Raw genomic sequence first — 24,428 nt, forward strand, 5'->3', positions numbered from 1 at the left:
GGGACGGGACAGGAGCGGCGGCCAGGCCGGGGCGAGGCTGGGGGCAGCCACAGGCGCCTCCGCGGGGAGGGAACCGCCGCGCCCGGGGCCTCTCCGCGCGGGTGAGGGCTCGGTTCCCCTCCGCGGCCCGGGCCTCCCCTCACGGCCGCCCCTGCGGCTCGCGCGGCCGAAAATAAAGCGACGAGGGCGGGTGCGAAGCGGCCCCGAGGGCCCCGGCCGCCCCCCGCGCCGCGCGCCCGGCCCCGCCGCCCCTCAGGACCGGCGGCGGCCGCCCCTCCCCCGCCCGCGCCCGCGCCCGCCGCTCCTCGCGCCCGCGCCGCGCCGCTCCGCACCTTTCCCTCCCGCCTGGCTTCGCGCCCCTGCCCGGCCGGCTCTAGCGCCGCTCCCCGCCCCGCGCCTCGGCGCCTCCCCCAGGATCCGGAAGGCGGGGGAGCGCGGGGGGGAAGGGGGGGGGCGACGGGAGAGCGCGCCCCATCCCCAGCGCGGAGCCGCCGCCGCTCCTTCCCCAGCAGCCACCAGCACGGAATGATCCTCCGCTCCCAGCCGGGCTGTCCCCCTGGCCGGCTTCGCCGCTCCCCCATTGGCTCCCGCCGCCGCTCGGCCCGCCCCCTCGGCTGCGGCCGGCGGCGGTTGGCGGGCGCCGGCGTCAGTCAGGCGGGAGCGCCCGCCCCCGCAGCGATCAGGTTAGTGTTCGCCGCGGTGCTGGGGCTCGGGATTCCGAGCGGAGCTGGTTGCGCCCTCAAAGTCGCTCCCCGCGCTGGCTTTGGGGGGGTCTCCATCGGTGTCGGTGCACGAGCGGGGCCGGCGACAGCGAGCCACTCCTGCCAGCCGCGGACATGGACATGAAGAAAAGGATCCACTTAGAGCTGCGGAACAGGACGCCCTCAGATGTAAGCAATGCAAAAAAAAAAAAAAAAAAAATCCATCCCACATTTTTGGGGGGGGGGGGGAGGGGGGTGCAGCGAGACCCCGGCGGGGTCCGGGGTGCGGGGGCACGGCGGTGGGGAAGGTGCCAGCCGGCGCGGGGGCCGCTGCTGCCCTTGAGGTGCCTACCTGTGTGTGTGTGTGTGTCTGTGCACCCAATTTGGGGTGCCCGAAGGCGCACGCGTTGTGGTCGAGGGGGAAACTATACGCTGCTCCTGACTCGGCTGGTGTGCAATGCATTAAAGGGGCTTGCAGTGCATTAAATAAAAATAAGTTGGTGCTCCTCTCTGGCGTGTTTAGTTTGCAAATATTTGTACTGGGTGCTGGGCAGGGAGAGACAGACAGAGACTGTGAGTGAGTTGCAAATGGTTTAGTTTAAAGTGCGTCTTCATTTCTTTGCAGTGATCAGGCAAGAGAGACTGGGGAGCCATATTTGTAACTTTGTAGTCCTCATGAACGCGCCCTTTCTCTCTCTCTCCCTCTCTCCAGATGCTGAGAAGATTAAAAAAAAAGAATTTTAAACAAATGCTTAGCGTTTTTAGAGATCTGATATCGCTGCCGGTAGTGTAAGCGCCGAATAAAAAATATTGCAAAAAATAAATGCACTCTCCACCCCCCCTCCATGCACACACACACACACATCCACACACACGCAACACACCGCACACACAAAAAGGCTGGATGCGTGCGTGTGTGCGTGTTTTTTGTTTTTCGGGGTTTTTTTTTCCATCCCCCCCCTCCCCTTCTCCCTCGGGGCTGGACTTAAGGTTGTTGTGCAGCGTCTGCCTGAATAAACGAGACCAAGAAACTTTGTCAGGACGAAAATAGTCCGCGGCGGCGGGGGGTGCCCAGATGCATGCGGGCACCGGGGCGGGGGGGGGGGTGCGCTGCCGCGGTGGCACCGGAGCGGCGGCGGCGGGGCTCGAACTCGCGGCGCCCCGACGGCGGCGGCCGCTCCCGCCTCGCCCGCGGGCTGCGGCCGTGAGGCGGCTTCCCCGCGCGGGGCTGGCGGCGGCCCGGTGCCCGCCGCGGCCGTTACATAATGGCTGGGGCGCTCCCGCGGCGCCGTGCGCGCGGGGAAGGAAGGGGAGGCGGCTCCGCGCCCCCCCCCCCCCCCCCGGGCCGCGGCCCCGGCCCCGCCGCGGCGGATGGCAACGTACCTCTCCGGGAAGCCGGGCGCGCTCGGGGGAGGGCGCAGGGGGGCGGCCGGCCGCGGCCCCGCAGTTTTTCCGCTCGCCAGTAAAATGTCTGGCGGACAAAGACGGGCAGATTTATGTAACCGTGCTCTTTAAACTTTAAAAAGTCCTGGGCGACGACGACGAGGAGGTGGAGGAGGAGGAGGAGGGAGGAGGGCTCTCGGCGCAAAGGCACCCGCCGCGGCCCTGCGCGCCCGCGGGGGCTCATTGTCCGCGCGGGGGGCGAACGGGGCGGACAAAGCGCCGAGCCGCCTCCGTCCCGCCGCCGCCGGCCTGCCGCCCCCCTCCTCCTCCTCCTCCTCCTCCCCCGCGCGAAATCGTTCCCCGCGCCGTAGCCTCGCGTTGGCAGCGCCACCGTCCACCCCAAGTAGGACGCGGCGCCATGTTTCTCCCCCCCCCCCCCCCCCCCCCCCCGCCCGCCTTCCCTCGCCGGGAGCGGCCGGGCGGGCGGCGGCCGTTACCGAGCACCGCCGCGGCGGGAGCCCCCGCGGCGGGACGGGCCCGGCCGCCCCCCGCCGCTACGTGCCGGCCGGCGGGAGAAGGCGGCGGGGGGCCGAGAGGAGCGGCCGTGTTTCGGTGCCGAGCTGCGCCATGAGGCGCTGGCGGCGAGGGCGTTTTCCTGCGGGGGGAGCGGCGCCGCGCGGCCGTTGGGGCCGTTGGGGCGCGGAGGGGGCGCGCGCGCCGCCGCCGACATGACTGCCCGCGTCCCCGTCTGCCATTTTGTCGCCGCTGTCGCCGAGCGCGGGGAGGGAGGAGGCTCCTCGCGGCCGCCGCAAGAGCCAGGAGGGTAAAAAAAAGAAAGGAAAAAAAGGCTTCCCCCCCCCATCCTCCCTTTTTATTATTATTGTTATTATTTTTAATCGCGCTCCCGCAGGCTGCCGTTGCTGGGGTGTGGGGAAGGGGGGGGGGCGCTCGCTGCGGGGCCTCCGCGGGCCGAGGCACCGGGCCGGAGCAGCGCCGAGGCCCGGCCCAACCCGGCCCGGCCGCCGGCGCGGGGCCCGCGGGGCGCGGAGAGGGGCCGGCGGCGGAGCGGGGTGTCTGGGGGCGGCCGGAGGCTCCTGCTGCAGCTTCCGCAGGGAGGGAGCGCGTTACTGACGAGCTGGGAATACGCCTTCTTCCTGGGCAGGGCCCTCCGGGAAGGTAGGTCTCGCTTTTCCTTTCCTTTTTTTTTTTAAACCTTTTTTTTTTTTTTTTTTTTAGCTTTTTACCGATTAATCTACCAATCCTACTGCTGGATCCTTGTCGGCACTTATTTACGCGCCCCATTTTAAACACAGACCCCAGGTGTAAAGACCTGGTCCGAAGCCTGTCAGTATAAGCAGATTTTCTTTTTCCCTGTTTAGCTTTTGTTCAGTTTTTGCTCTGTTTTGACTCACTGCAGGGCAGAGGCGAGAGCACATTGATTCGGGTGGTGTTTCGCTATTCCTTTGTAATTCACAGCGATTTCGCATTAAGAAATCTAGGCCAAAGCAGTTGGTCATGAAATAATGCTTATCAGACCTGTCATTTTTTACCTGTTAGTCTTTAATTCTGTCCTTGAGTTACATGTATGAGTCCTCTCAGGTAGCAAATGTAATCGTACTCGTTTTACAGCTAAATACTCCTGGTTTCATACAAAGGGGGGAATGTCAGTTGGGAATGCTGTTCAATTCAGAATTGGTTTTGTAAAACTATCAATTACAGAAGCATACATACGCTGTTCTGTCATGGAGAATTAAGTGTACAGTTTGGACACTATCTGTCTAAAATACATATTAAAATAAAGTCTGTTTAAATCCAGCTAGTGCTTTTGGTAAAATGTCTGAAACTAAGTTTTAGAAATGATTCTGATGCTAGTGTTTAATTTATTCATGGATTTTAAAAAGTATTTCAACATGAACAGAATAGGTCTATAAATTGTCATTATTAGTCTGTACTTTGATAGATATGCAGTATTTGTCATATGTCCTGTGGAGATTGTTATTTCCATGTTTCAAAGTTAGTATAAATACATTCTGGGGAAAAAAATCCTCTGCTTGCACAAATAGAAGTAAATTAATTTGTCTTAGGCACATATCAGGCAGAAGCTCCAAGTTTTGCAGAGCATCTTACATTTATTGTATACTGTTATCAGTTTGCAGTATCAAAACTTTTTGTAAATCAAAGTTAGATAAGAGAATGTTGATAAGGTGTTTTACTTCTTTCTGAACTTACATTAATATTTTATAATTTGAGATACCTAATACAATACTTGTGTAGAATACTGCTTAATGCTATGTAACATAACTGGCTACTTTGAGGTGTTAAGTCATATAATCCTGTAGGGTCAATATACGTATCAGTTAACAAAACTGTATAATAAAGACATCTGAAAGTGGATAGTATAGGAGCTATTTCTTTCTCAGCCTCTTTCTTTTTAGTTCTCCCTTTGTTTTTATGTGAATTCAGTGTTGGTGAGAAGTGTGGGGTTTTGGTGCCTGAAATTTGTTTTGCTGTGCATTGGACAGTCAGAGTTGAACCTGTGCATATGCTTCCTGCCTTGCCCAGATATTTCAACTCTTCTTCTTATCCCATTACCTTTAATGATCCCTTAAGGTAGTGAATTTACCATAGCCTTCATCACTTTGCTTATCTTATTATAATGTTAGTTTTCTGTTAAAAATAACTGCCTGCTAGGAATTGGTGAGGTACAATCATTTTACATAAGTTTCCTCCAGACCCATCAGATAGTAGTAATAAAACTGCTCATCTCCACAGAGAATATCCTCACCTGGGCAGATCTGTGGGCTTTTTCTTTTTTATTTGTATAGTGGAAAGCACAACTCATTAGTAAAGTACAAAGAATATAAAACAAATTCACTACTAATGCTCTTCTCAGCTGTGCGACATATAGGTAGGTTTTTGAAATTGTGCACAAAACCTCATCTTCTGTGGTTTAGAGCTGCCATGCCAGTTCATTTAGCCTGAGGGTTTAATGCTGCTTCTAAAAGAAGTTTTATCAGCTCTAAATTGTGACAGTGATAACATACTGACAGTAACATTGGGTATTTCTTACACTTCTTTAACTCTCTGCTACATTTTAAAACTCATTTGACAGTCTGATGTCTCTGGTTTTCTGTAGGTTTTAACACTAATGGGAAATACAGTGCAAGCTTCTATACATAGTGTTGTTTTAGGTGAAAAACATAAATAAAAGGACTCTTTTCCCCAAGCTGGTTCCTTATTGTGATGTGTGCAATAATAGTGGAGAGTTTTCACTGATACACATCTTTTTAGAGGCTTGCGTTTAAAAAAATATTTTGGTATTGTAACGGGGTACAGGCATACATTTTCACCTTTCCCAGGCTGAACAACCTCAAAATAGAAGGGGAATGTACTCTGGGCTTGAAACAAACAGAGCAAGCAGCATTGTGTGGTAGTGTCTAGGGTGGCATGAGATCAGCACATCCAGACTCTATTCAGCATGCTCAGATTAAGTGATTCAAGCCTGCAAAAATTCATGATAATCACTTATGTAGCTGATGGAAGTGCACAACTGTAGCAAAGAAATAGCTGATTTTTTTGCAAAATTCCCAAGCTTGCGTATTAGCAGTCTTTATATTTCTGAATTTCCAGTTGCAAACCTTTACAGTGAGTATCCTGTCACAACATGCATGTTTATCTTGGAACAACTGCTGCACACAAAAAGCAGGCCTGGAGAAAGTATGTGATGTCTGAGCTGTCCTCACTGAAAATCAGCCTAGTTTCTCTCTGAGTACTGGGCTGATCAACGCAGTATTTGGCAAAGCCTCCTCCTTTTTTCTTAAGCTGGATCAAGTCCTAAGCATATGAAAGGAACTGTGCACACAGAATTGAAAAGCACCAATACATGGAGCTGAAACTGGTTGCCTGATTTTTCCATTTCTCTGTGATGTTGCTAGAAAGTAGCAACAGTAGATATACCTATATGGGAAACCTTCAGCTCCTGGAAATTCTCTTTTGACAAGTGATAGCTAACATGCAGTCAGTTACACAACCTTTTGGGTGATTCAGGTGTGTGTCTAAAACAAGAAAATATTGTTCTGAAAAATGATACTGGCTTGATAAAAATGTATTAAGAAGAGATAGCTAGAGTTTAGATGACACCATTGTGTTGTCATCCATCAGGAAATGCATCTCCCGAAGAAACAAGAGATCTTGTCCTGCCCACCAAGTGAAGCAAGTTATTGAAACACAGGAAAAAAGTACTTGTTCATACCAAACTTCTGGGGCCTTGGCTTGACCTAACTGTTATAATCTGTCCTTGCAGAAGGATTTGTGCATTATATATCAATGGAAAAACATACCTTTCTGTTTTTCTGCTCTAAATGTACACCAAAAATCCGTGAGTATTTTAAGATAACATTAATCACATGCAGAAATTTAGGACTTATACTTTATCTTTCACTGCATTTGAAAAGACCATATTATCTACATCCGTGATGGATCTTTAAATGTGAATTGAATTGGAGGCAAAAATACCAGTGGTTGTTTTCTTAAATATTTGCAGTCCAGAAGGTTGAAGTTGACTGGTTCTTTCTATTTCACTCTTTCTGTGGATTACTCTTTCACACATCCCCCAGCGTCCCTCTGTAAAGGTATAGGTAAGTTGCAGAAGCCTGAAAGGTGAGAATTGGACCTGTGAAGTATGAGTGGATGCTATGTCTTGAATGCTTTTGAATTAATTGCGAATAAGGCTTTGGTTATGGGTATTGCCCAGAAGAGAGCAGTTCTGGTTTGCCAGCTCCGCAGGAGTGAGATGCCTCTGCAATTCCACAGCAGTGTCCTGGGAGGAAGCAGAGTAGCAGAGGGTGGCGGTGAAGGTGATCCTCTTCCTGCTGCTCGCTGCACTAGGCTTTCCGTTCACAAAGCGTGTGATGGCTTTCAGCAGTCTTGATTGACAGACAGCTCAGCTAGATGAACCTAACTCTGTGTCTGTAACTAGGGACAGGTCTCAAATGGGAATAGACAGCATTTATGTTTTTGTTGTGCTTTAGTATGATGGAGACTTCTCAGCTGTTTCTGTGACACTAGTGAACTTGTTCTGCATTTATTTTTTTCCTGTCTTCTTTCTTGCTCTGCTGTCCTTCAGACAAAATAGCTAGTAAATAGTAAATAAAAAAGTAAATAAATAGTAAATTAGTTTGTACGTTTGACCAAGTTGCTAATATCAGTCTTGAAGCTCTTCCATATGTAAGTATGACCTTTGAAATCTTAAAAAAACCAAAAAACCCCAACACCTTAGTGTTTTGCCTTGATGCCACTCTGTAAGAGTTGGGCTCTCTGTTGGTGCACTGATTTGTCCATTGACTTGGCCTTTCCCTTCCAAAGCATAAGAAAGCTTGGAGAAGCTTGTCTTTTCCAAGTATGATTTGTCAATGCATTCTATAGCAGCTGATATCTTCAGAGACTGTTTTCAATATTAAATATGCAGCTCGTGAAATTAGCATTAATTTAAATGCAATGTTTCATATATATATGTGTATGTGTATATGTGTGTGTGTGTATATGTATATATTTATATCTTTACAGCAGTCCTTTGTTGCTGAGGGCAATTCAGAGGATATGCAACTGTGCGAACTAAACAGTTCAGCCAAATACTTAACATTTCTAATTGAAGAAATTTCAAATTCAAGGTGGAATGCAAATATATATTTTAGTTCTGTTGTATTTAATAATAGCTGGCAATGAATGAAAAACACTCTGAATGTGGTATCAGACAGACACTATTTCTCAAATAGAGAAACTGAGGCAGAGGTAAAGTGACTCATGCATACTATCTGTAGAAAAAGAAGAAAGCAACATTAGTGTGAATTTTAAAAGTGCTTAATGCAAAGATCAAACAATTTAATCACTGAAGTATTTGAAACATTTCAGGTGAAATATTTTGAGTTTTTACAGTGTTATGCTCTTAACACTAGAAACCAAAACAAAAACTAGCAATACACTTTTGAATGAAATAGCTTTCTGTGTCTCTAATGTGTGTTCTTGATTTATTAATTAGTATGTTGCCTATGCATATAGCTATACTGACATTTCTAAATGTGCGAAAGTATATTTATGTGACTCATAGAGTTTCTTGGTTTGGGTGTTTTTGAGAAAGGCATCCTAACAGTAGATTTTTTTCTGGAAGCTTCTTGCACTGGAGATGCTTCGCAATTAGATACGAGCTAAAGGGGTAGACAGACTTGTCAAAACTCTTTGCCCCTCCAGGGTTTATCTATTTCACTTGGAACTGTAGGTTTCTCATAGGTGCATAGTAAAGGGAAGTAAATTTTTTGGAGCCATATATATATATTGCTTTCAAAGTTTGTAGCAATGCTATGCAAAATGTTAGAGGGTAGAAAAAGTAAATTTATTGACGTAGAGCCAGATTTTTCTAGGCTATGAAAGCAGCATTTGGCTGTCTGTGAACACAGGGTAGCTTCAATAATAATAAACCGTTTTCCCTTCTCTCTTCCCCTGCTTCTTTCCTTTTGCCAGGGTAGAGGTGATGCAGGGTCCCCGATACACGCAGCATAGTTAAAAGAAGAAGTTAACTGTGTTCATCTTTGTGTGAGTTAACATAAACAGCCCAGCTTTCAGGTTGTGGATTCCTAGCATGGTGTTATCTTCAGCTTGGTAGCAGTTTAAAAGGTGGCTTTAACTGCTGTTTTACAGCACCGCATTGAACTGGGACACAGTGATTTGCCTGAATTGCTCGAGTCAAGACTATGACAGATGTCCACAGAGATGCCGTGTTGTCATTGAATCATTCTTGATCCCTTGGCAAATGTTTTCATGCTATTCCGTGGCTGCACCTTCTTCCCAAGTGAATACTATTGTTAGCCTCTTTCCCTGGCCATCTTTCATGAGTACAATACCCTGTTGATGGGAGGATGCTGCTTCTGGTTTTAGGAGCTGGCTCCCAGGCCCTCGCTTCCCCCTGGGCACTCTGCAAGCAGAACAGAGTGCTGCAGTGGTTAAAGTCTGAACACTGTATATAACTAACATCTAGAAAATATTCTGATTTTCTTCATCGAGTGATTGTTAGATCAACTGAATTAAATAAACAGTTTGCTAGAATATAGTTTACAAAGGCAGAGTAAACCTGTATGAGAACCATGGCATTAGCTGTTTGAAGACAGTGGTATCTGTGCAGATCCATGTATATTTGTGCTTTTAGTGAAAAATACCAGAAGCGTGAAAACTGCTACCAGCGTGATAACTGGAGGTTCAATGTTGAGCTTTTAAAATCCGCCACTAAAATTTTGAGGTAAATATTGGTGGGACTTCCCAAGGAAGAGATGTGTAAGAGGAATTTGAATATGAACGTTTGATGGGGTTGCATCATTTGGAGAAACCGTAGATGAGTTTCTAAGCCTACTAGTACTTTCATATGACCTTGTTGCAGATTTGGAGTTCCAGCTCAGTTGAATGGATGTAAAATAACTAGAAATTGAACCTGTTGCCATTGAACCAGACTACACCAGAAAGTATAATGTTCAGCAATTGTTAATTGCCTGGTATCAAAAGGGCCAGTTCCAGAGTGCTGTTGAAAGGGACATCTTTGTTAGGATTTGGGGAGTGTTCATGGGGGAAATTCTGTAAACTTAAAACTGAACTGCTTTGAAATCATGACAGGCCCCTGGCCTTCAGCTGTGGTGAGACTCTGCATTTGCACTTGGTATCCATCATGGTGGTAATGGAGTGCTACTCAAAATTACAAGGTGTATTCATTAATTCCATCCAGTCTCTTTCCAGCTGTCAGTCACTGCCTCTGCTAATACAGTTCTCAAGTGCTCTGGCTGTTAGATATCTTGTCCTTATCTCAAGGGAGATGGTTTGTGCTATGCAGCGGTTTCTTGAGCAGTATTTCTCCCTGCCCCAGGATTTGTAGAGTTCTCTGCGCAAATGACCAGAGCCTGTGCAAGGTAAATAATAGCTGGTTAACTAATAGTTTAAGACATTTACTGTAGGTGATGGGGGAAAAAAAACAAAAAAAGCAGATTTTTATCTCAGACACTTGTAATAACACTTGAAGCAACATACCAAAATCCAAAATCAAATGTTGGTTTGATAAGAAAACAAATCATTGCTGCTGTCACATGGAGTAGGTGCATGTGAGCTTTATTCTGGCTTTCTTTTCACATGCGTATGTTGTGGGGACAGGAGGATACCATCAGTATAGGAATTTTCCCTCATCTGTTAAATTTAAGGTAGAAAAACAAATGTTGTGGTTAGCTGCTCATCCCAGAGCGTCCCCATGGAGCGATGGGGAGCTGCCCAGGAGGCGCAGCTGAGGATTGCCCCTGGAAGGGGAACCCCGGGCGGCACAGCGCCAGCACCCTCTGCCCTGCCACCTGCTTCCTCCCCCTTCCTCTGCGTGTGGGCACTGCGCCAGAGCTAGGAGGGGGCACCGCCAGGACTGCGTGCTCTGGCAAGCCTGGAAGGCACAACAGCTCTTAAGGTGTGTCTCCGTTGACATACAACAGCCCAGTAGCTGCTCTAATTTGGGCTAGAGATTATTTTGCATTCCTCTGTCTCTTGCCGTTTTCTACCATGAGCTGAACTTTGCCTAGCCTGGCTCTGCTGTGCCTCTGAATCACACGGTGCCCTAACATGGCTGAAGGGCTGTTTTAAATGCAGGTGGGAAGTGATACCTGGTGCTATCTCTATTCAAAAAAATCAGCTCTTCAGGCATCCATTGGTTACATTTTGGTGACCATCTTAGAGCAGAAATTGCATCATGTCTTTGAGCCTTCAAAGGAGCTTCAGTTTTAGCATAAGATATTAAATAGGCTGTCTGTTCATTTTTGCCTAAGCATTTTTGGCCTGTTCCAGATAATATTGGAAATGAAATTTCATGAAATGTTACCTCCCTCCAGGAAAAGTAACTTTGGGGGAGGGTTGTTTAAGTTGAACATGGCCAACATGATATAACCTACATCCGTACCATTACTTTTCTGCACCATGTTTGAGCTAAGCATGAATGACGGGCTCTTTGCAAGATTGGGGTGATATCTTGAGTTTTGTCAAACCCACTTCCATCCCCAGCAAATTAGAATGTCATGACTGTGGAGGGTGGGCTTCCCTTAAACTTCATGGCACAAATTGGATAAAAACAAAAACCTACATAGATCCATTTTGGCCCAAGGATCCTCAGATCTACAGGAGTATAAATCTGGAATGCAGTACTAGAACTAGAAGGAACACAGTCATTTGGCAGTCTGGTTACAATAGGCAAGTAAAGCTCGTTCTTTCACTGTTTCCTGCAGAGTGATACAGGACTTTGTAAGGACTATGCAGACTTTTCAGGAGACCCCCCACACACACACACACAAAACCCAAAACCAAAAGTGCCATGAAGCATCTAGGAGAGAAAAAAGCTACCTCTGCTTTCAAAAATAAGGCTGGACTTGGCTTCAGCTTGTCACAGCAGACTTCCCTTGCTCTCCCCTCCCTTCTTTTCACAGCTCTGCTTTCCTCCAAATGAAGCTTCCATCTGGTTAAGAGGTATGAAAGACTTTAATATTCTCATTGTTCCCATGGACCATTTGGTTGGAAGCAGTGGAAGATAGTTAACACCCTCCTTATCTGTTCTTTGTGGAAAAAATGCTACGTTTGGATGTTCCTATCCTAGGGGTACCATACACAACGTACGACTCAGAAGCATCTGATCCATTTTACTGAAAATGAGACGTTACAGCCTTTGCTGTTCCTGCTTGTAAAGCCAGCAGAATGGTATTTGAACTTGTAAACTTGCCATTTACCTTTTAAAAATTGTATTCACAACTGTGTCCTTTTGTCATGTTATTAAAAGACTTCAGTCACGGACTAAAACTCAGGAGCTTAGTTCCTAATTCATGGATCTTTCTGCCCATGGGTTGTAGGCTCTCTGAAGTGGAGACCTTGCCTTTTTAAATGTTACTATACAAGTGTGGATTAAAGGTTAAGGTGATAAATGTTTTGGATAGTAGTGTGTCTATGTGTAATTATGTTCTGTTGAGTGTGTATTTGTTGATACAGAGTATGGTCACTTCCAGAGACACAGACTGCACTGGAAAAGTGAGCTGGGGAAGTTTCTGCCAGATGTACAGTGAATGAGTTGTAGATGTTCCTTGTGATTGTTCCCATGAAATTCGGTGGCAGCTTGCACATGGTAGCCTGTGCTTATCCTAGGAGTAAGCTGGGAGTCTCACAGTACGCACTGTGGCTATATTAAGGATACCATATACACAGTTGGGAATACAGCTTAATACAGTAACCATACTAGGAAACAAATAAGAAGCCTTGATTATCAAGCGAGGAGTAATGCAAAGTGTGATGTCATGAAAGGCCTGGAGAGGTATAGGGCATGCTGTAATCCGCACTTAACAGCGCACGGGGAATTAACAGCAATGTGATGTCGTGTTCTGAAAGCATCTGAGAACATCAGAAATAGAAACTAGAATGACCACAGGAGAACAGGTCCAAGGCACACTGTCTGAAGAGTTTGGCAAAGAAGCAGCAGTCCAGTTGCTTACATATGAGTGCTGAAAACTAGGGGCTGATACTAGCAAACCATAAAGCAGCCCCCAAGCAGCAGTGTACAAGCAGCCAGGAAGCACCTGCTAGAGCAGATGGCAGCGTACCGAATGGACGACTGGGGCAGCAGAGCCCCGCGAGCCGCCCCTGGGGTGGGGAGCGAGCGCTGAAAGCGAGGCAGAACAGCAGACCTTGACAGTAAGCACCTGACAGCCGGAGCTGTGCCGTGATATCCCTGCTCAAGTACACAATGGTGCCTTGTCAGGAATGCTCTTGAAGACATGGTGTATGTGCTGCAAGATCCAACCTAACCAGCTCTCTGTTAGGCTTTCTGCTAGGCATTCAAATGCAGGTTCCTTCGCAGCTATTCAGGCAAGTATCATTTATACACTCTTTTGTCCTTTGAGTATCATTGTATTGCTGTGTTATCTCTGATGTTTAGTAGCCTGTAGCATGTTGATCTTCTGCTGTTTCTTACTCTGCGGTAGGTTTTTGGGAAGGAGGTGGAAGGGCTGGGAAGGGACAGGTCACGTGGCTACTTGTCGGGTACTTATTTCCATTAGTGCTTTGACTTGCTTACGCGCTGTGTAGTAGGCAACAGTATGACTGTATACAACTTCTGCAAGTTGGCTCTTCCTGTCTTTGGTATAACTAAGCATGACTTGTTTCAGAAAACTTGTTCCCTTAGTCTATCCATCCGAACAAGTTCAGACTGTCTTCCTTAGTCTGACTGTTCATCCATATGTCTATAACATTACGCAGATTGAAATGTGATGCAGCTAAATTGATTCAGACCAGTTGAAACCCACTCATCTTGCTCAAGAATATAACAGGCTCAGAAAGGGCACTAGCGCTGGCTACTTGTATCAGGCAAATGTTTGTGCCGTGTTTTGGTGAGAGAATTTGAAGAAAGAGACGTGTGAAAATGGTAGTCTTACTGTGCATTTTCAGTGCGTTAATGGAAAGTCCAGTAGATGTTTGGAGAGTGATTCAGGGTCTGGAATTTTTATGAAATTATTAAGACGTCAGGAAAACAAATGGATAGATTTACTCCCTCTATCATGCTTTTGTGTTAGTGAGCTGTTTTAGATGAAATGCAGCTTTACTAAGGTCACCTTTTCAGTACTTATATACACTTACCTAATTGTTTAACTGTCTAGCGTGCCCTGCTGTAGTATGCCTGGATAAGGCCCATCGTCCTCAGAGGGGGACTACGTTTTGAGCAGCCAGCACGTTGGGTCCTTTGGCCTGTTGCCCGTGGCGGAGCCGTGTCCAGCTGACAACGCGCAGTGTGCCTGGGGCCTGCAGAAGCAGTGCCCTCTCCTGGGTGGGACGGCAGCGTCTCAGCAGCTCAGCCCTGAAGAGAAGAAGGAGATAGCAAGTGAAGGTGGAGTGGAAGGGGAAGAGAGCGGGATGTGCGAGGCTGCTGGCTGAGAGGACGTGGGCAAACCGCCGTGGATAGTTTTAATGCTCAGAAAGTGTATAAGCTGGTGGTAGTTGTTACTGTTCGTACTGCAAAACAGAACTGGCTGCAATGCCACCTTGAGTGTGCACCTTGAAAGGAAGTTGGGAGAAGCCCCAAGTGCCCAGTTCCTGCAGCTGTGTTACCTTCAGGCTTTTGCACATGTGTATTATTTTCTATAGTATTCTTAAATCTCTTTGGATCTAAAGCCACTTTCATTTTAGCTTGACTGCCTAGGCAGTGAACTTGCATTGCTGTGTTTGCAGTTCCAGAGCGTTAGGAGTCTGGTCTGCCGCCGTTTCCTAAATGAACTCTTAGATGTGACCAGGCTTTCCACCCCTTGTAAACCTGCCCAGTTTTATTATGCGATAACTTCTGTGTGGCAGTTGTTTTGACTGTACCTTTGCCCAGCGCCTTGGTGCTGGGCAAAGGAAACAAGAAAGTGTTGCAGTTCTGTATCAAATGAAGTTTTTGGAAAGGCAGAGAGGAAACAGCAGTCTTCCCCTAAGTGGAGCAGACTGGAAGTAGAAGCTAGCTGGCTCTTCTGCTGCCATACAGAAGGGTTCTTCTTCTGCATCCATAGCAGTTTCCAACTCCCCCTCAAATCTCTTATCTGCCCCTGAGGAAGCTTTGTCTAATTCCCTGTTTGCCTTTTCCCTTCCTCCCGTCCTTGCCATGCAGTGAGGACAGATACCATTTTCTTTGGTCTGCTGCGCAGTTTCAAGCCAAGTCTGACTGTAAGCTCTGTCCTGTACTGGTTGCTGAGCCCATGAGCATTGCCTCCCTCAACTCCGGCCTTGCTTCATCTTCCTATGTGTGTTTTTGCAAACTTCCTTTTCTGGCTTTTGCAAAGAGGATAAGACAAAAAAAGACCTTGCGTTTTGCACAATTATCAGCCTTCCAGTAACAGGATCAAATCTGCTTCCACAGAAAATCCTTTCTCTTGCAGCTGCGGAGTTCACTAGCCTCTCCAGCCGGATCCCAGCGCAGGGCGGCCGGTGGATGGGGAAGTTGTGTGCCCTGCACAATAGCTCTCTCCTTTGCCCACATTGTTCAGAAAGAAACGTATCTCTAGGTGCATCCTGAAACTGCCGAGCGCCGTCTCCGATGAGCAGGCTGGCTGGCCGGAGGAGATAATGCGGCAGGCAAAGGCCTCTGTGTGCTGTGGAGCAAGGACACACACAGATAGGGATAAAATGTAGCTGCTCTAAGGTTTGGTTGGGGGTGGAGCTTCTTTTATTTTACTTTTTCTTCCTTTTTTTTTTTTTTTTTTTTTTTTTGGCGGGATCTGTACGTGTGAAGCAAGAGATGTCCGAGAAAACTGCGTTTGTCCCTGAGTTGATCTGAGTACCCTGATACTTAAATATCATTACACTAAAAAGATGCATGGATGTGCTTTTAGATTTGTTGGTGGGGGGGGTGTTGGTTTGTGTTGTTTTTTCATTGAAATAAACGTATGGAGGATCTTGAGCATTTGACTTAATCTTTGGTTTCTCCTAACCGGTTTAAAATTCTGGAAGACTTCTGTATAGTCATTCCCTATCATATTTTTTCTAGGAAAACTGTAGAGACTTGGAAAACGTATTTCCTGTCTAACTCTGATCCTCCTACTCTCAATGAATCATTTGTACTCTCATGTTGCTTTGGGCTGACTTCCCTATTGACTTCAGTGCTTAGGATTTAATTAGAAATCTAGGGATGTTATTTGGAGCTGTAAAACTACATAGGATTCTTCTCTGTGCTGCTGCACAGAGAGGGTTACAGTAATAAAAAATAATAAGGAAATTAAATATTTGCATATTAACTGTCCTTTGTGTGAACTGAAGAGTTGCTTCACATTTCTGTGTACATGATTCTCGCAAACTTTCCTTTGTCCAACACACTTTGCATAAAGCAACCTCCTCACGCCTGTAAACAACCTCCAGACCTCGGGAGTTGAGCTTTGGTTGTCTGGTTGCCTGTTCCAGGAGGGAGGCTATAATGCAGTCAGAAGGATGTGTTTTTCAGGGTATTTGTGTGCAGGGGAGAAGTGAAAATGTCTGGAGAGTGTCCGAAAGGGTGGGGCCTTGCTGTGGTGGCACAGACCACGACGCACAGATCAAGAGCTTCTCGGGAGCCCAGAAAAACTCATCGGATGTTTGCTACGAAGGGGCTTGAATTTGTAAGACCGACTTGACTCTAGGGTGAATATGAGCTGTTTTATGCAGGGTGGAGCGTGTTTAGCGGCTCTTTTGCATTAATACTCTTGTTTTGTGTCAGTTGAAGATAGCACCTGCAAGGAGAGTGGTGCTCAGTAAAGCAGATTGTAACTTGCTGTACACACCCCGTGTCAGCTGCCCTGCGCTCTCTGTTAGGCACCTTCTGTGCTGCACAGACATCTGGGGAAATTATCGCTGCCTCCCCCTTCGAATCTCCCTACTGCAGCAGGGCAGGGGAGATAAGTCAGGAGATACACTTAAGAGTAGCAGCAGCAGCAGCCTATATTCACTAAACCTCCCTTTCCAGAATCATCTGCAACATACTTTGTAACTCCCCAAGAAAGTAGTTGCCTCTGTGGAGAAGATCTTACCCTAAGGTACACGAAGCTACCGTAATGAGAAGGAGTGAGGATGAAATCCAGCAACACCTGATTTAGGATTGCCAGTGTCTGTCTTTGGGTTTCAGAACTGTCTGGGGAGGCAGTGATCTGAAATAACACAGTTCTCCAGCTTGAAAAGCTTGAGTAATTTTTGGGTGCACAAAGAAGCTGTTTTAACAACTGATGATACATTGTAATAGCAGACAAGTTGCAAAAAGTGTCAAAGTTGTAGGTTAGTTTAAAAAATGTATATTGTTTTCATATTGTTTAGAGAGCATGTTGTTTTCATTTACCAAAGGTAGTGCTACTTATGACAAATAAGCCAGGATTAATGTTTCTGAAGTCTAGGCTGTGCTTTTGAAGCGTAGCTGAGACCCTTCAAGAGATGTTAACCTAGCAAGCTAGCAAAATTAGGGATCGGATACTGAAAATAACCCTTAGCATGCTTGCCAGTTTAATGGAGTACTTTTTATTCAGGTCTGTTGCTTGACTTGTGTTGTAGTTTGCTTGCGAGTGAACTCTTTATTCTCCATGCAGAACTTCTTATACACATTTTGCATTGCTCTTTTTCCAGGTTAAAGAACTCGTTCTTGACAACTGTAGGTCATGTGAAGGCAAAATTGAAGGCCTTACAGATGAGTTTGAAGAGCTGGAATTCTTAAGTACAATCAACGTAGGCCTAGCCTCAGTTGCAAACTTACCAAAGTTAAACAAACTTAAGAAGGTAAATAAAATGCCATATGCTATATCTTTCCCTCTTTGCAATGTACTGAATATAAAATAGTTGTTTGCAGAAAAACTTAATTTAACCAACCAAACGGCTTTGTGATACATGGTTTGTGCCCAAAAACTCAAGATGTTTATCTGCCTTTTAGCTCGAACTAAGTGACAACAGAATCTCAGGAGGACTGGAAGTGTTGGCAGAAAAGTGTCCAAACCTCACGCATCTAAATCTAAGTGGCAACAAAATAAAAGATCTCGGTACAATAGAACCTCTGGTAAGTTACTGTGATACAGAATGAAATCAAAACCTGTCCTTTCCTGATGAGGAGGGGTAATGCACTGGCTTAGTGGAGCCTGAATGTTTGGGGCTTTGAAATTCCAAACCAACTTTCAGCTGAGTGTCTTCAGTTCTGGTGTTTCTCTCTCCAGCTGCTGGCCTTTGCTGCCAGACTGTAGTGTGCCTGTGGCTCTAGAGTGACACCCCCAATAGGATACGGGTAGTCGGACGGCATCCGCAGGGAGCAGGGGGTAGCCGGGGCGGGTGCTGCGGCTCAGCTGGGAGCACGAGCTGCTGCCTCCCTCTAGCGGCCAGCCCCCCGCAAAAGAGGGGCCAGCCGCATCCCCAGGAGTCTGCACTGGCGTGGGGCAGAGATCATGCGGCGAGTAGGCGGCGGCAGCAAGATCTGGAACTTCTGTCCTCACGTTGCCTATTCTGGGTTAGGGCAGGTCAACCAGAGTTGCAGCGATGGCTACTTGTGAACCGGAACAGTGCAAACTGGGGGTTACTCCTGTTTCTTCTGAGCTTTCTGTAGATACTACAGTACCTCTACTATGGTACCAGTTTGACACACTTACTACTCATTAAGTGCGAGTTCTCTGCTTCCCTCCTCTTTCCATAGTTGAACCTTTAAGTCCTGACAGAGGCCAGCTGAGGGAAGTAGGTCTGTGCTTATCCACACAGGTTGTGTCCTCTAGGACTGTCTGTTTGGATCAAAGCTGTGCACTTGACAGTGTCACATTGCAGTTTTGGGTCCTCCTTGAAATATGAAGGCTAATGTCACTCAGTCAGTGCATTTTAGAAGCACAGCAACTTTGCACCAATGTAATTCATGAGAATAGAGTAACCAGGAGTCAGCTCAGATGGCTGACGTGTGTTGCAGGTTTGCCCCCCTTAGCCAGACTCTCTACTTGAACTGAATGTATTTTCCCTAAAGCATTCAGTCTAAAATTACCAGCCACCACTTCTGCTCAGTGGTGTGGGATGTGCTGGTGTTAGTAGAAACCAGCTGCAGTGCCATGTGCCAGCATGCTTTGCCTGCTCACTTTCACTGTGGTTAAATGTTGGGTTCAAGTTTATCGGGTTGCAGTTCCAAAAAGCATCCACATGCCCATTCCTTTAGTGCTTCTTAGAACTGTTCTTTAGTTTTTGGATTGTGTGCCCTTTAATCTCCAGAAATGAAGAGTTTCAGCTTGTTTTTACTTCCAAAATACTTGCTCTTAAAACGTCTCAAGGAGCAGTTCTCAGATGAGTTCATCTTGGACTGCCTTTCCTTTAACAGAAGGGGACAGCAGAGTAGTTAAACTCCTGTAGCAAACACATGAGAAAGAGGATTCTAACTGCTTCATTGCTCTATATCTTCAGCTTCAGAAGGGAGATATTTCATAAGACTTGATACAAATCCTCAACTGCTATGCTTGTGTTTTTCTTGTTTTTTAAAGTGCCATTGGCTGCTGGCAGTGCAGACCTCTTCCTCAAAAAAAACCATCAAAACCCATCCTTTTCTGTTCAATTTCTAACTTTTTTTTCATTCTTCTGAAAGTTAAGTAGGCTGCAATCATTAAAACTTTTTAAATGTCTCTTAGTAAAATTCTTGTATCCAAAGAACAGGCTGTTTCTTTTTACATTGAAAGTAGTAGTTTAAAGGTATCTGACTGCTGACTCCAATATCTTGCTTCGCCCTTTTGGGATAACTCACTGGACTGGTATTTATTCTTGGCTTGGCCCCTCACAATGTGTGATTTTGCACCATTACCTCTCTCCAAATTTCAGTCTTCTGCTTGTGAGATACTGAACTTTAGAAAGAGCATTTTCCATTCACAGGTATCAAAGCAACAATGGCCAAGCTTTGCAGAACTCTGTTCCACACCAATTTAGTAGGCAGAGAATGAAATGACCCTTTTGTCATGGGAAGCTGTTGAGCACGTTAACTCTGACTGCTGTTGTGTTCTCTGTTCTTTAGAGATTTATTGTAACACTGAACTTCAGAGACTTTTCTTTCCTTGCAGAAAAAGTTAGAAAACCTGAAGAGTTTAGATCTTTTCAATTGCGAGGTAACCAACTTGAACGATTATAGAGAAAACGTATTCAAGCTCCTCCCGCAGCTCACATACCTCGATGGCTACGATCGGGATGACAAAGAAGCACCAGACTCTGATGCAGAGGGCTACGTGGAAGGCTTAGACGATGAGGAGGAAGATGAAGATGGTATGTAAATTGTGATACTTGGTACACATTAGTTAAAAGAGTGATATGCTGCCTAGTGCTTTTTGTTTCCAGCTCTGACCTTTTGCCCAGAGAAGGGGTCTCTCAGTAGCTCCTTCCCTGCCTGATGTAAAGGAGAAGTACTTGAGTGTCCTCTGAAGGAATGAGGGGAAAGGACATGGGCAGGGCTTGAAAAAGCTTTCTCAGTCTTATCTGTAGTAAAAGACGGGGAGTGCAGGAGTAGTAGAAGAAATGGGCCAGGAGGAGGAGTAAGACAAGCAATAAGACACTAAAAGAGTTCAGGCAACGGTGAACATCAGGGGAGGAAGACATAAGGAAGAAGTGGATAAGAAAAGATGACATGTACATACTCCAGTTTTCCAGGAACCGTACAGTTAGGGGGGAGTATGTGCAGTTGTGTAGACCCTGATAGATGAGGGTAGAAGGGGGAAACAGACTGGGCATAGAAAAAAGTGCCAGAGTCAAGGAATCAAAGGAGTGGAGACATTGCTTATTAATAGGAGAGTATGTCTGATAAGGGCAAAGTGAACTAGTTGGGTTAGGGCAGAAGAGGGGACAGTGTGTGTACTGAAGATTGCCTGGAGCAAGCTCTGTGAAAGGCACTAATGAAGTAGCAGACAACTTTCTAATGTTAGGAAAATTAACTGTGGGTCCCACTGGGCTGTAGGTGCCATTCTGCCTCCCCGGCAGACTGCAGTCAGAGGCATCAGTTCACCAGCTGGATGAGTATCAGGCTGAGCTGGGGAATTTGCTAGACTCTTCAAACCCAGCTGCACAGCAAAAGCAGAATAGCTGGACTTGCACTTTTCTCTCGAGTGCTGAATGTGAGATCTGGTGAAAGGGGCGAGTGCTGCAGCACTGCCTGGCACAGTGGTGCATTCAGCCAGGTTCAGCAGGGACAGGTTCTTTTCAGCAGAGCACAAGCCTGGGCCTGTGTTCAAATGCATGAAAAAGCTTCAAAACACCCTTCCTACAGTACGAAAAACACTCCTGGTTTGCTGCTTTGGCTAGGTGTATTTAAACTCTTTCCTCTTGAAAAGAGATTGAAAACTCCTAGGTTAGATTGCGTGCGGCCCTTTTGTGTTGCTCTGGCAGCACAAAGGCAAGGGGTGGCTGTTAGGGAGCATTCCTAGTATATGGTTGCCCTTTACAGTTCTGCTCTGTCCCTGGTGGGAGCAGATGGACAAAGCAGGAGAGCTGCAGTGTCTTATACGCTTTAAAATGCCTATTAGTAGTGGGAGCGGGAGCAGCTTCAACTAAAGCAGCCCTGAGGCTGCTGTCACTTACTGTCAAGGCCCCCTCAGTCCTGGAGCAGGTCAGTTCATGGGTACAGCTGCCACACTACCCTGTCACTAGGCTAAAGAGGCACAAGACCTTGTCTAGTCCTATGTTTTGCAGCTGGAGAGTTGCATGAAACTGTTTTGCCTTTAAGCAATGTTTTCTGTTTGCTCCTTATGTCACTAAGAGGGCACATCTCAGGCGGTAATGCTGAAAAAATAAACTCTAAATATCTGAGTTAATCATGTTTGCCTGTATAGAAGAGGAATACGATGAAGATGCTCAGGTAGTAGAAGACGAAGAAGATGAGGAGGAAGAGGAGGAAGGAGAAGAGGAAGATGTGAGCGGAGAAGAGGAGGTAAGGATTCATTGTAGTTAATAATGAGCATGGAGTGAACATTCTCTAATTTGGAGTAGCTGAGCAAGAAATGGACCAAATATTGAACCTTTTTGTACTTGAAGCTTTTTCTTTTTCTCCCTGAGAAGCATTAAAATTACAATGGGGGTGGCACTGAGTGTCTCTGTGAGCCAGCTGCCATCTAGTGACCACTGACATTAAATCACTCTGTTTATTGGGTTGATGTTAAAAATACTATCAGGAATGTTTGTGGAGTTTTAGCATGTGGAGCCTTTGAAGAGCTGGAGTTACAGTCTCCACACAAGCAAAGGAGAGAGTGGGAGAAACTGCAGCCCAGCAAGCACAGAGTACCAACGCGGAACCTTTACACCATGGTGCTGATTTGAGTAAGAGTTGGTCAGAGTAACAATGGGATAAACAGGATGAGCACAAAGAGCAGAAAGTGAAGTTGTGTTCGTGAGGGCCTGTGGGTAACTTGCTCATGTTCTCCTAGCACACGTAGAAAAACACAGTTTAGCACCTCTTTGTAAGAAGAGACTGAGAAGGCCCTGCTCCAACAAGGTCACGCTGATGTTGTAGAAGTTGCTGCTTGATGTGGTACGCTAATTACTGACCCTTGCTTTCAAAACAAGGTTCCTCCTTGGACTTGTACTTTGTGATACTTAAGGATGCTTAAATTCTTAGCGTGGTCTGGGTCCTGTGTGTAGGGTATGCTGAGCCTGTCGCAATGTGCTGAGACTTTGATGTTGGCAGAACCACAGGGAATGGGACCAAAAATTGACTGTGGGAGATCATATAATCCATCCTCTGGCCAAAGAATGGCAAATACTTAGCTCCCACTCTTTCTGACCGGTTGGACAGCCTGTTCTCAAAAATAACTGCAGCTTCTCAGGATCTGGAGATGTGTTCATCTTTTAACTCTCCTTACCCCTAGACATTGTGCCTTCTACTGTCCAATCATCAGCTGTAACTAAACTCAAACTTCGTAACAAATTTGCAGCAACATAGTGGTGTGAATTATAAAATCATTTACTTGCTGAAGGCTTTAAGCTAGAAGTGGCTGCTGTGATTGCTTTTGATTTCCTGCAGTGAAACTTGGGCCAGAGTCCAGTTATACTGTAGCTAAGAACTTCAGCAACTGCACTTACATAAGTGCGTGGGAAGCGCCTGCCTTTTTTGTTTGGTTTTTGTTTAAGATGCTTCAAGGACTCTTTCCCTGTTGTAAAATGCTGTTGGATGTTGTCAAATTGTGAAAGGTGCTGCACAAAAAGCAACTTTTTAAAATCCTTTCTTTTCTATCTAGGAGGATGAAGAAGGCTATAACGACGGTGAGGTAGATGATGACGAAGATGAAGAAGAACTTGGTATGGCAGTAATCCAGTTTTTGCTAGAGATTAAAAAAAAATGTGTAGTAAAGGCAGGCTTGCATTTGTATTCCTGCTTCTTTGATAGCAAGCCAGCTGCCAAGTAGAAGCCTGTTGAACTTGTTTGGCTTCCGAGTAGCATGTGGAAGCACTCATATAATTCAAGTTGTGTTTTATTTTGCAGATGAAGAAAGGGGACAGAAGAGAAAACGAGAACCTGAAGACGAAGGGGATGAAGATGACTAAACTGAATAACCTATTTTGAAAATTTCCTATTGTGATTTGACTGTTTTTACCCTGTATCCCCCTCCCCACACCCCCAACTTTTTTTTTTTTTCTCCTGATTGTAATGTTGCTGTGGGAACGAGAGGGAGAAGCAGACTGGGTGGGCAAGGGAATAAAATACTATTTTTACTGCCACTCCTCCTCCTATTCATTTTAAATTTTTTCTTTTTTTGTCCCTTTCTTAGTCCCTGTAACTGCAATAGTAAGTATAAACCAAGTGGTAATTTGTTTCTTATTATTGGAGTGGATAGTTTGACATCTTAAAAAATAAAAAGTTTAAGATCAGTGGATGATACCCAAAATATGCATAATCTGTTCTCAGACAGCTAAATATCTGTTTGTTGGGATTTTCCACCGCTGCCAGTCACTAAACACATTGTAAGCATTTTTTTAGGGATGCTGCAGATCTAGGCAAAGCATCCCTCCACAGCAACAGGTGTGAGAATGGCATATTGATAAAGTGATTTCTTTGTTGCCTGTCCGTGAATGACTGCCATTTTCAGCCAATGCTTTCCCTGCTTCTGTAGGTACCTTTTATTTTGCTGTTTGTAAATAGTGACCAAATGTTTTTCTTTTTTTTTTTTCGGGGTGTTCCTTTGGATCTGGTTTGTGGGGTGAACTTGCAATCCCCCTCTCCCTGTGTGTTGTGTTTTTTCCTTTGTTTGTTTTTGGGTTTTTTTTCTTTCTTTTTTTTTGGCTAGGGTATAGCCAATACACTGAAAATGGCAGGCATTTAAATATATATATAAATATATATAAAAAGTGTTCCTAATTCCTGAGTTACTAGTGAAATGAATTTGACAATTGTAATAAAAAAATGTTTCAACCCTTTTAAATAAGGTGTGTACTATTTTGGTCTGTAATATATAACACCTAGTCAATTTTAAGTGATGAGAAACTACTTCCACTTGTGCTATATACTTTGAAAATTTTTACAAACCTAAATACAGGAGGCAGTTCAGCATGTAGGGTAGGAGGTTTCTTTTCATACACTCAAGCACGAGATACTAATACAAAATTGTATTTTCTTACCTAGTGGAAGTCAGTAAAATGACTGAAAATACCTAGTGAATGTACAGTTTTACTTTCATATCCCTCTTTAAAATAGCTTTAGAAGTGACTTGTATTTCCTAGTCAATATTTCATCTGTATAAATACATTTGCAACAGTTTTTTTTCCCAGAAGAGCCAAACTTTGAGTTTTATGTCTGTTTGTCATTGATGAATTTCAATAAATCTTTTTATACAATTTTTC

The 24,428-nt window shown here is 45.7% G+C and overlaps 1 protein-coding gene and 1 long non-coding RNA gene across 12 annotated transcripts in view; one reads left to right on the forward strand and one right to left on the reverse strand.

The window, feature by feature from the left end:
- Positions 1 to 2,749, reverse strand: part of LOC112989528 (uncharacterized) — a 35,622-nt gene extending 32,873 nt beyond the window's left edge. For 3 of the 11 annotated variants that reach the window (XR_010390901.1, XR_010390904.1, XR_010390900.1), the window contains exons 1-2: positions 2,085 to 2,498; positions 333 to 1,416 (exon numbers count right to left, since the gene is read on the reverse strand). This is a non-coding gene — a long non-coding RNA (uncharacterized LOC112989528). Of the gene's footprint in view, positions 1 to 332; positions 1,417 to 2,084; positions 2,506 to 2,581 lie in introns of those variants that run through there. The other 8 variants (XR_010390903.1, XR_010390899.1, XR_010390902.1 and 5 more) reach the window with 7 other exon arrangements.
- ANP32A (acidic nuclear phosphoprotein 32 family member A) lies at positions 757 to 24,422 on the forward strand. Its single transcript, XM_026110746.2, has 7 exons — positions 757 to 890; positions 17,238 to 17,387; positions 17,539 to 17,661; positions 19,673 to 19,871; positions 21,428 to 21,525; positions 22,829 to 22,889; positions 23,074 to 24,422. Exons 1-7 carry the CDS (start codon positions 837 to 839, stop codon positions 23,133 to 23,135), a joined length of 747 nt encoding a protein of 248 aa, XP_025966531.1. The 5' UTR covers positions 757 to 836; the 3' UTR covers positions 23,136 to 24,422.
- The last annotated feature ends 6 nt before the right edge of the window (positions 24,423 to 24,428 follow it).

This window comes from Dromaius novaehollandiae, chromosome 10 (assembly GCF_036370855.1).
Source record: "Dromaius novaehollandiae isolate bDroNov1 chromosome 10, bDroNov1.hap1, whole genome shotgun sequence".
Taxonomy (NCBI): Eukaryota; Metazoa; Chordata; class Aves; order Casuariiformes; family Dromaiidae; genus Dromaius; species Dromaius novaehollandiae.

What these genes read in the sequence shown, in the direction of transcription:
- ANP32A (XM_026110746.2), top strand. Translation starts at nt 837, where the DNA reads ATGGACATGAAGAAAAGGATCCACTTAGAGCTGCGGAACAGGACGCCC. An exon ending in TCGGTACAATAGAACCTCTG is followed by an intron (nt 17,662 to 19,672) that starts GTAAGTTACTGT and finishes CTTTCCTTGCAG; the next exon opens with AAAAAGTTAGAAAACCTGAA. An exon ending in TGAGGAGGAAGATGAAGATG is followed by an intron (nt 19,872 to 21,427) that starts GTATGTAAATTG and finishes TTGCCTGTATAG; the next exon opens with AAGAGGAATACGATGAAGAT.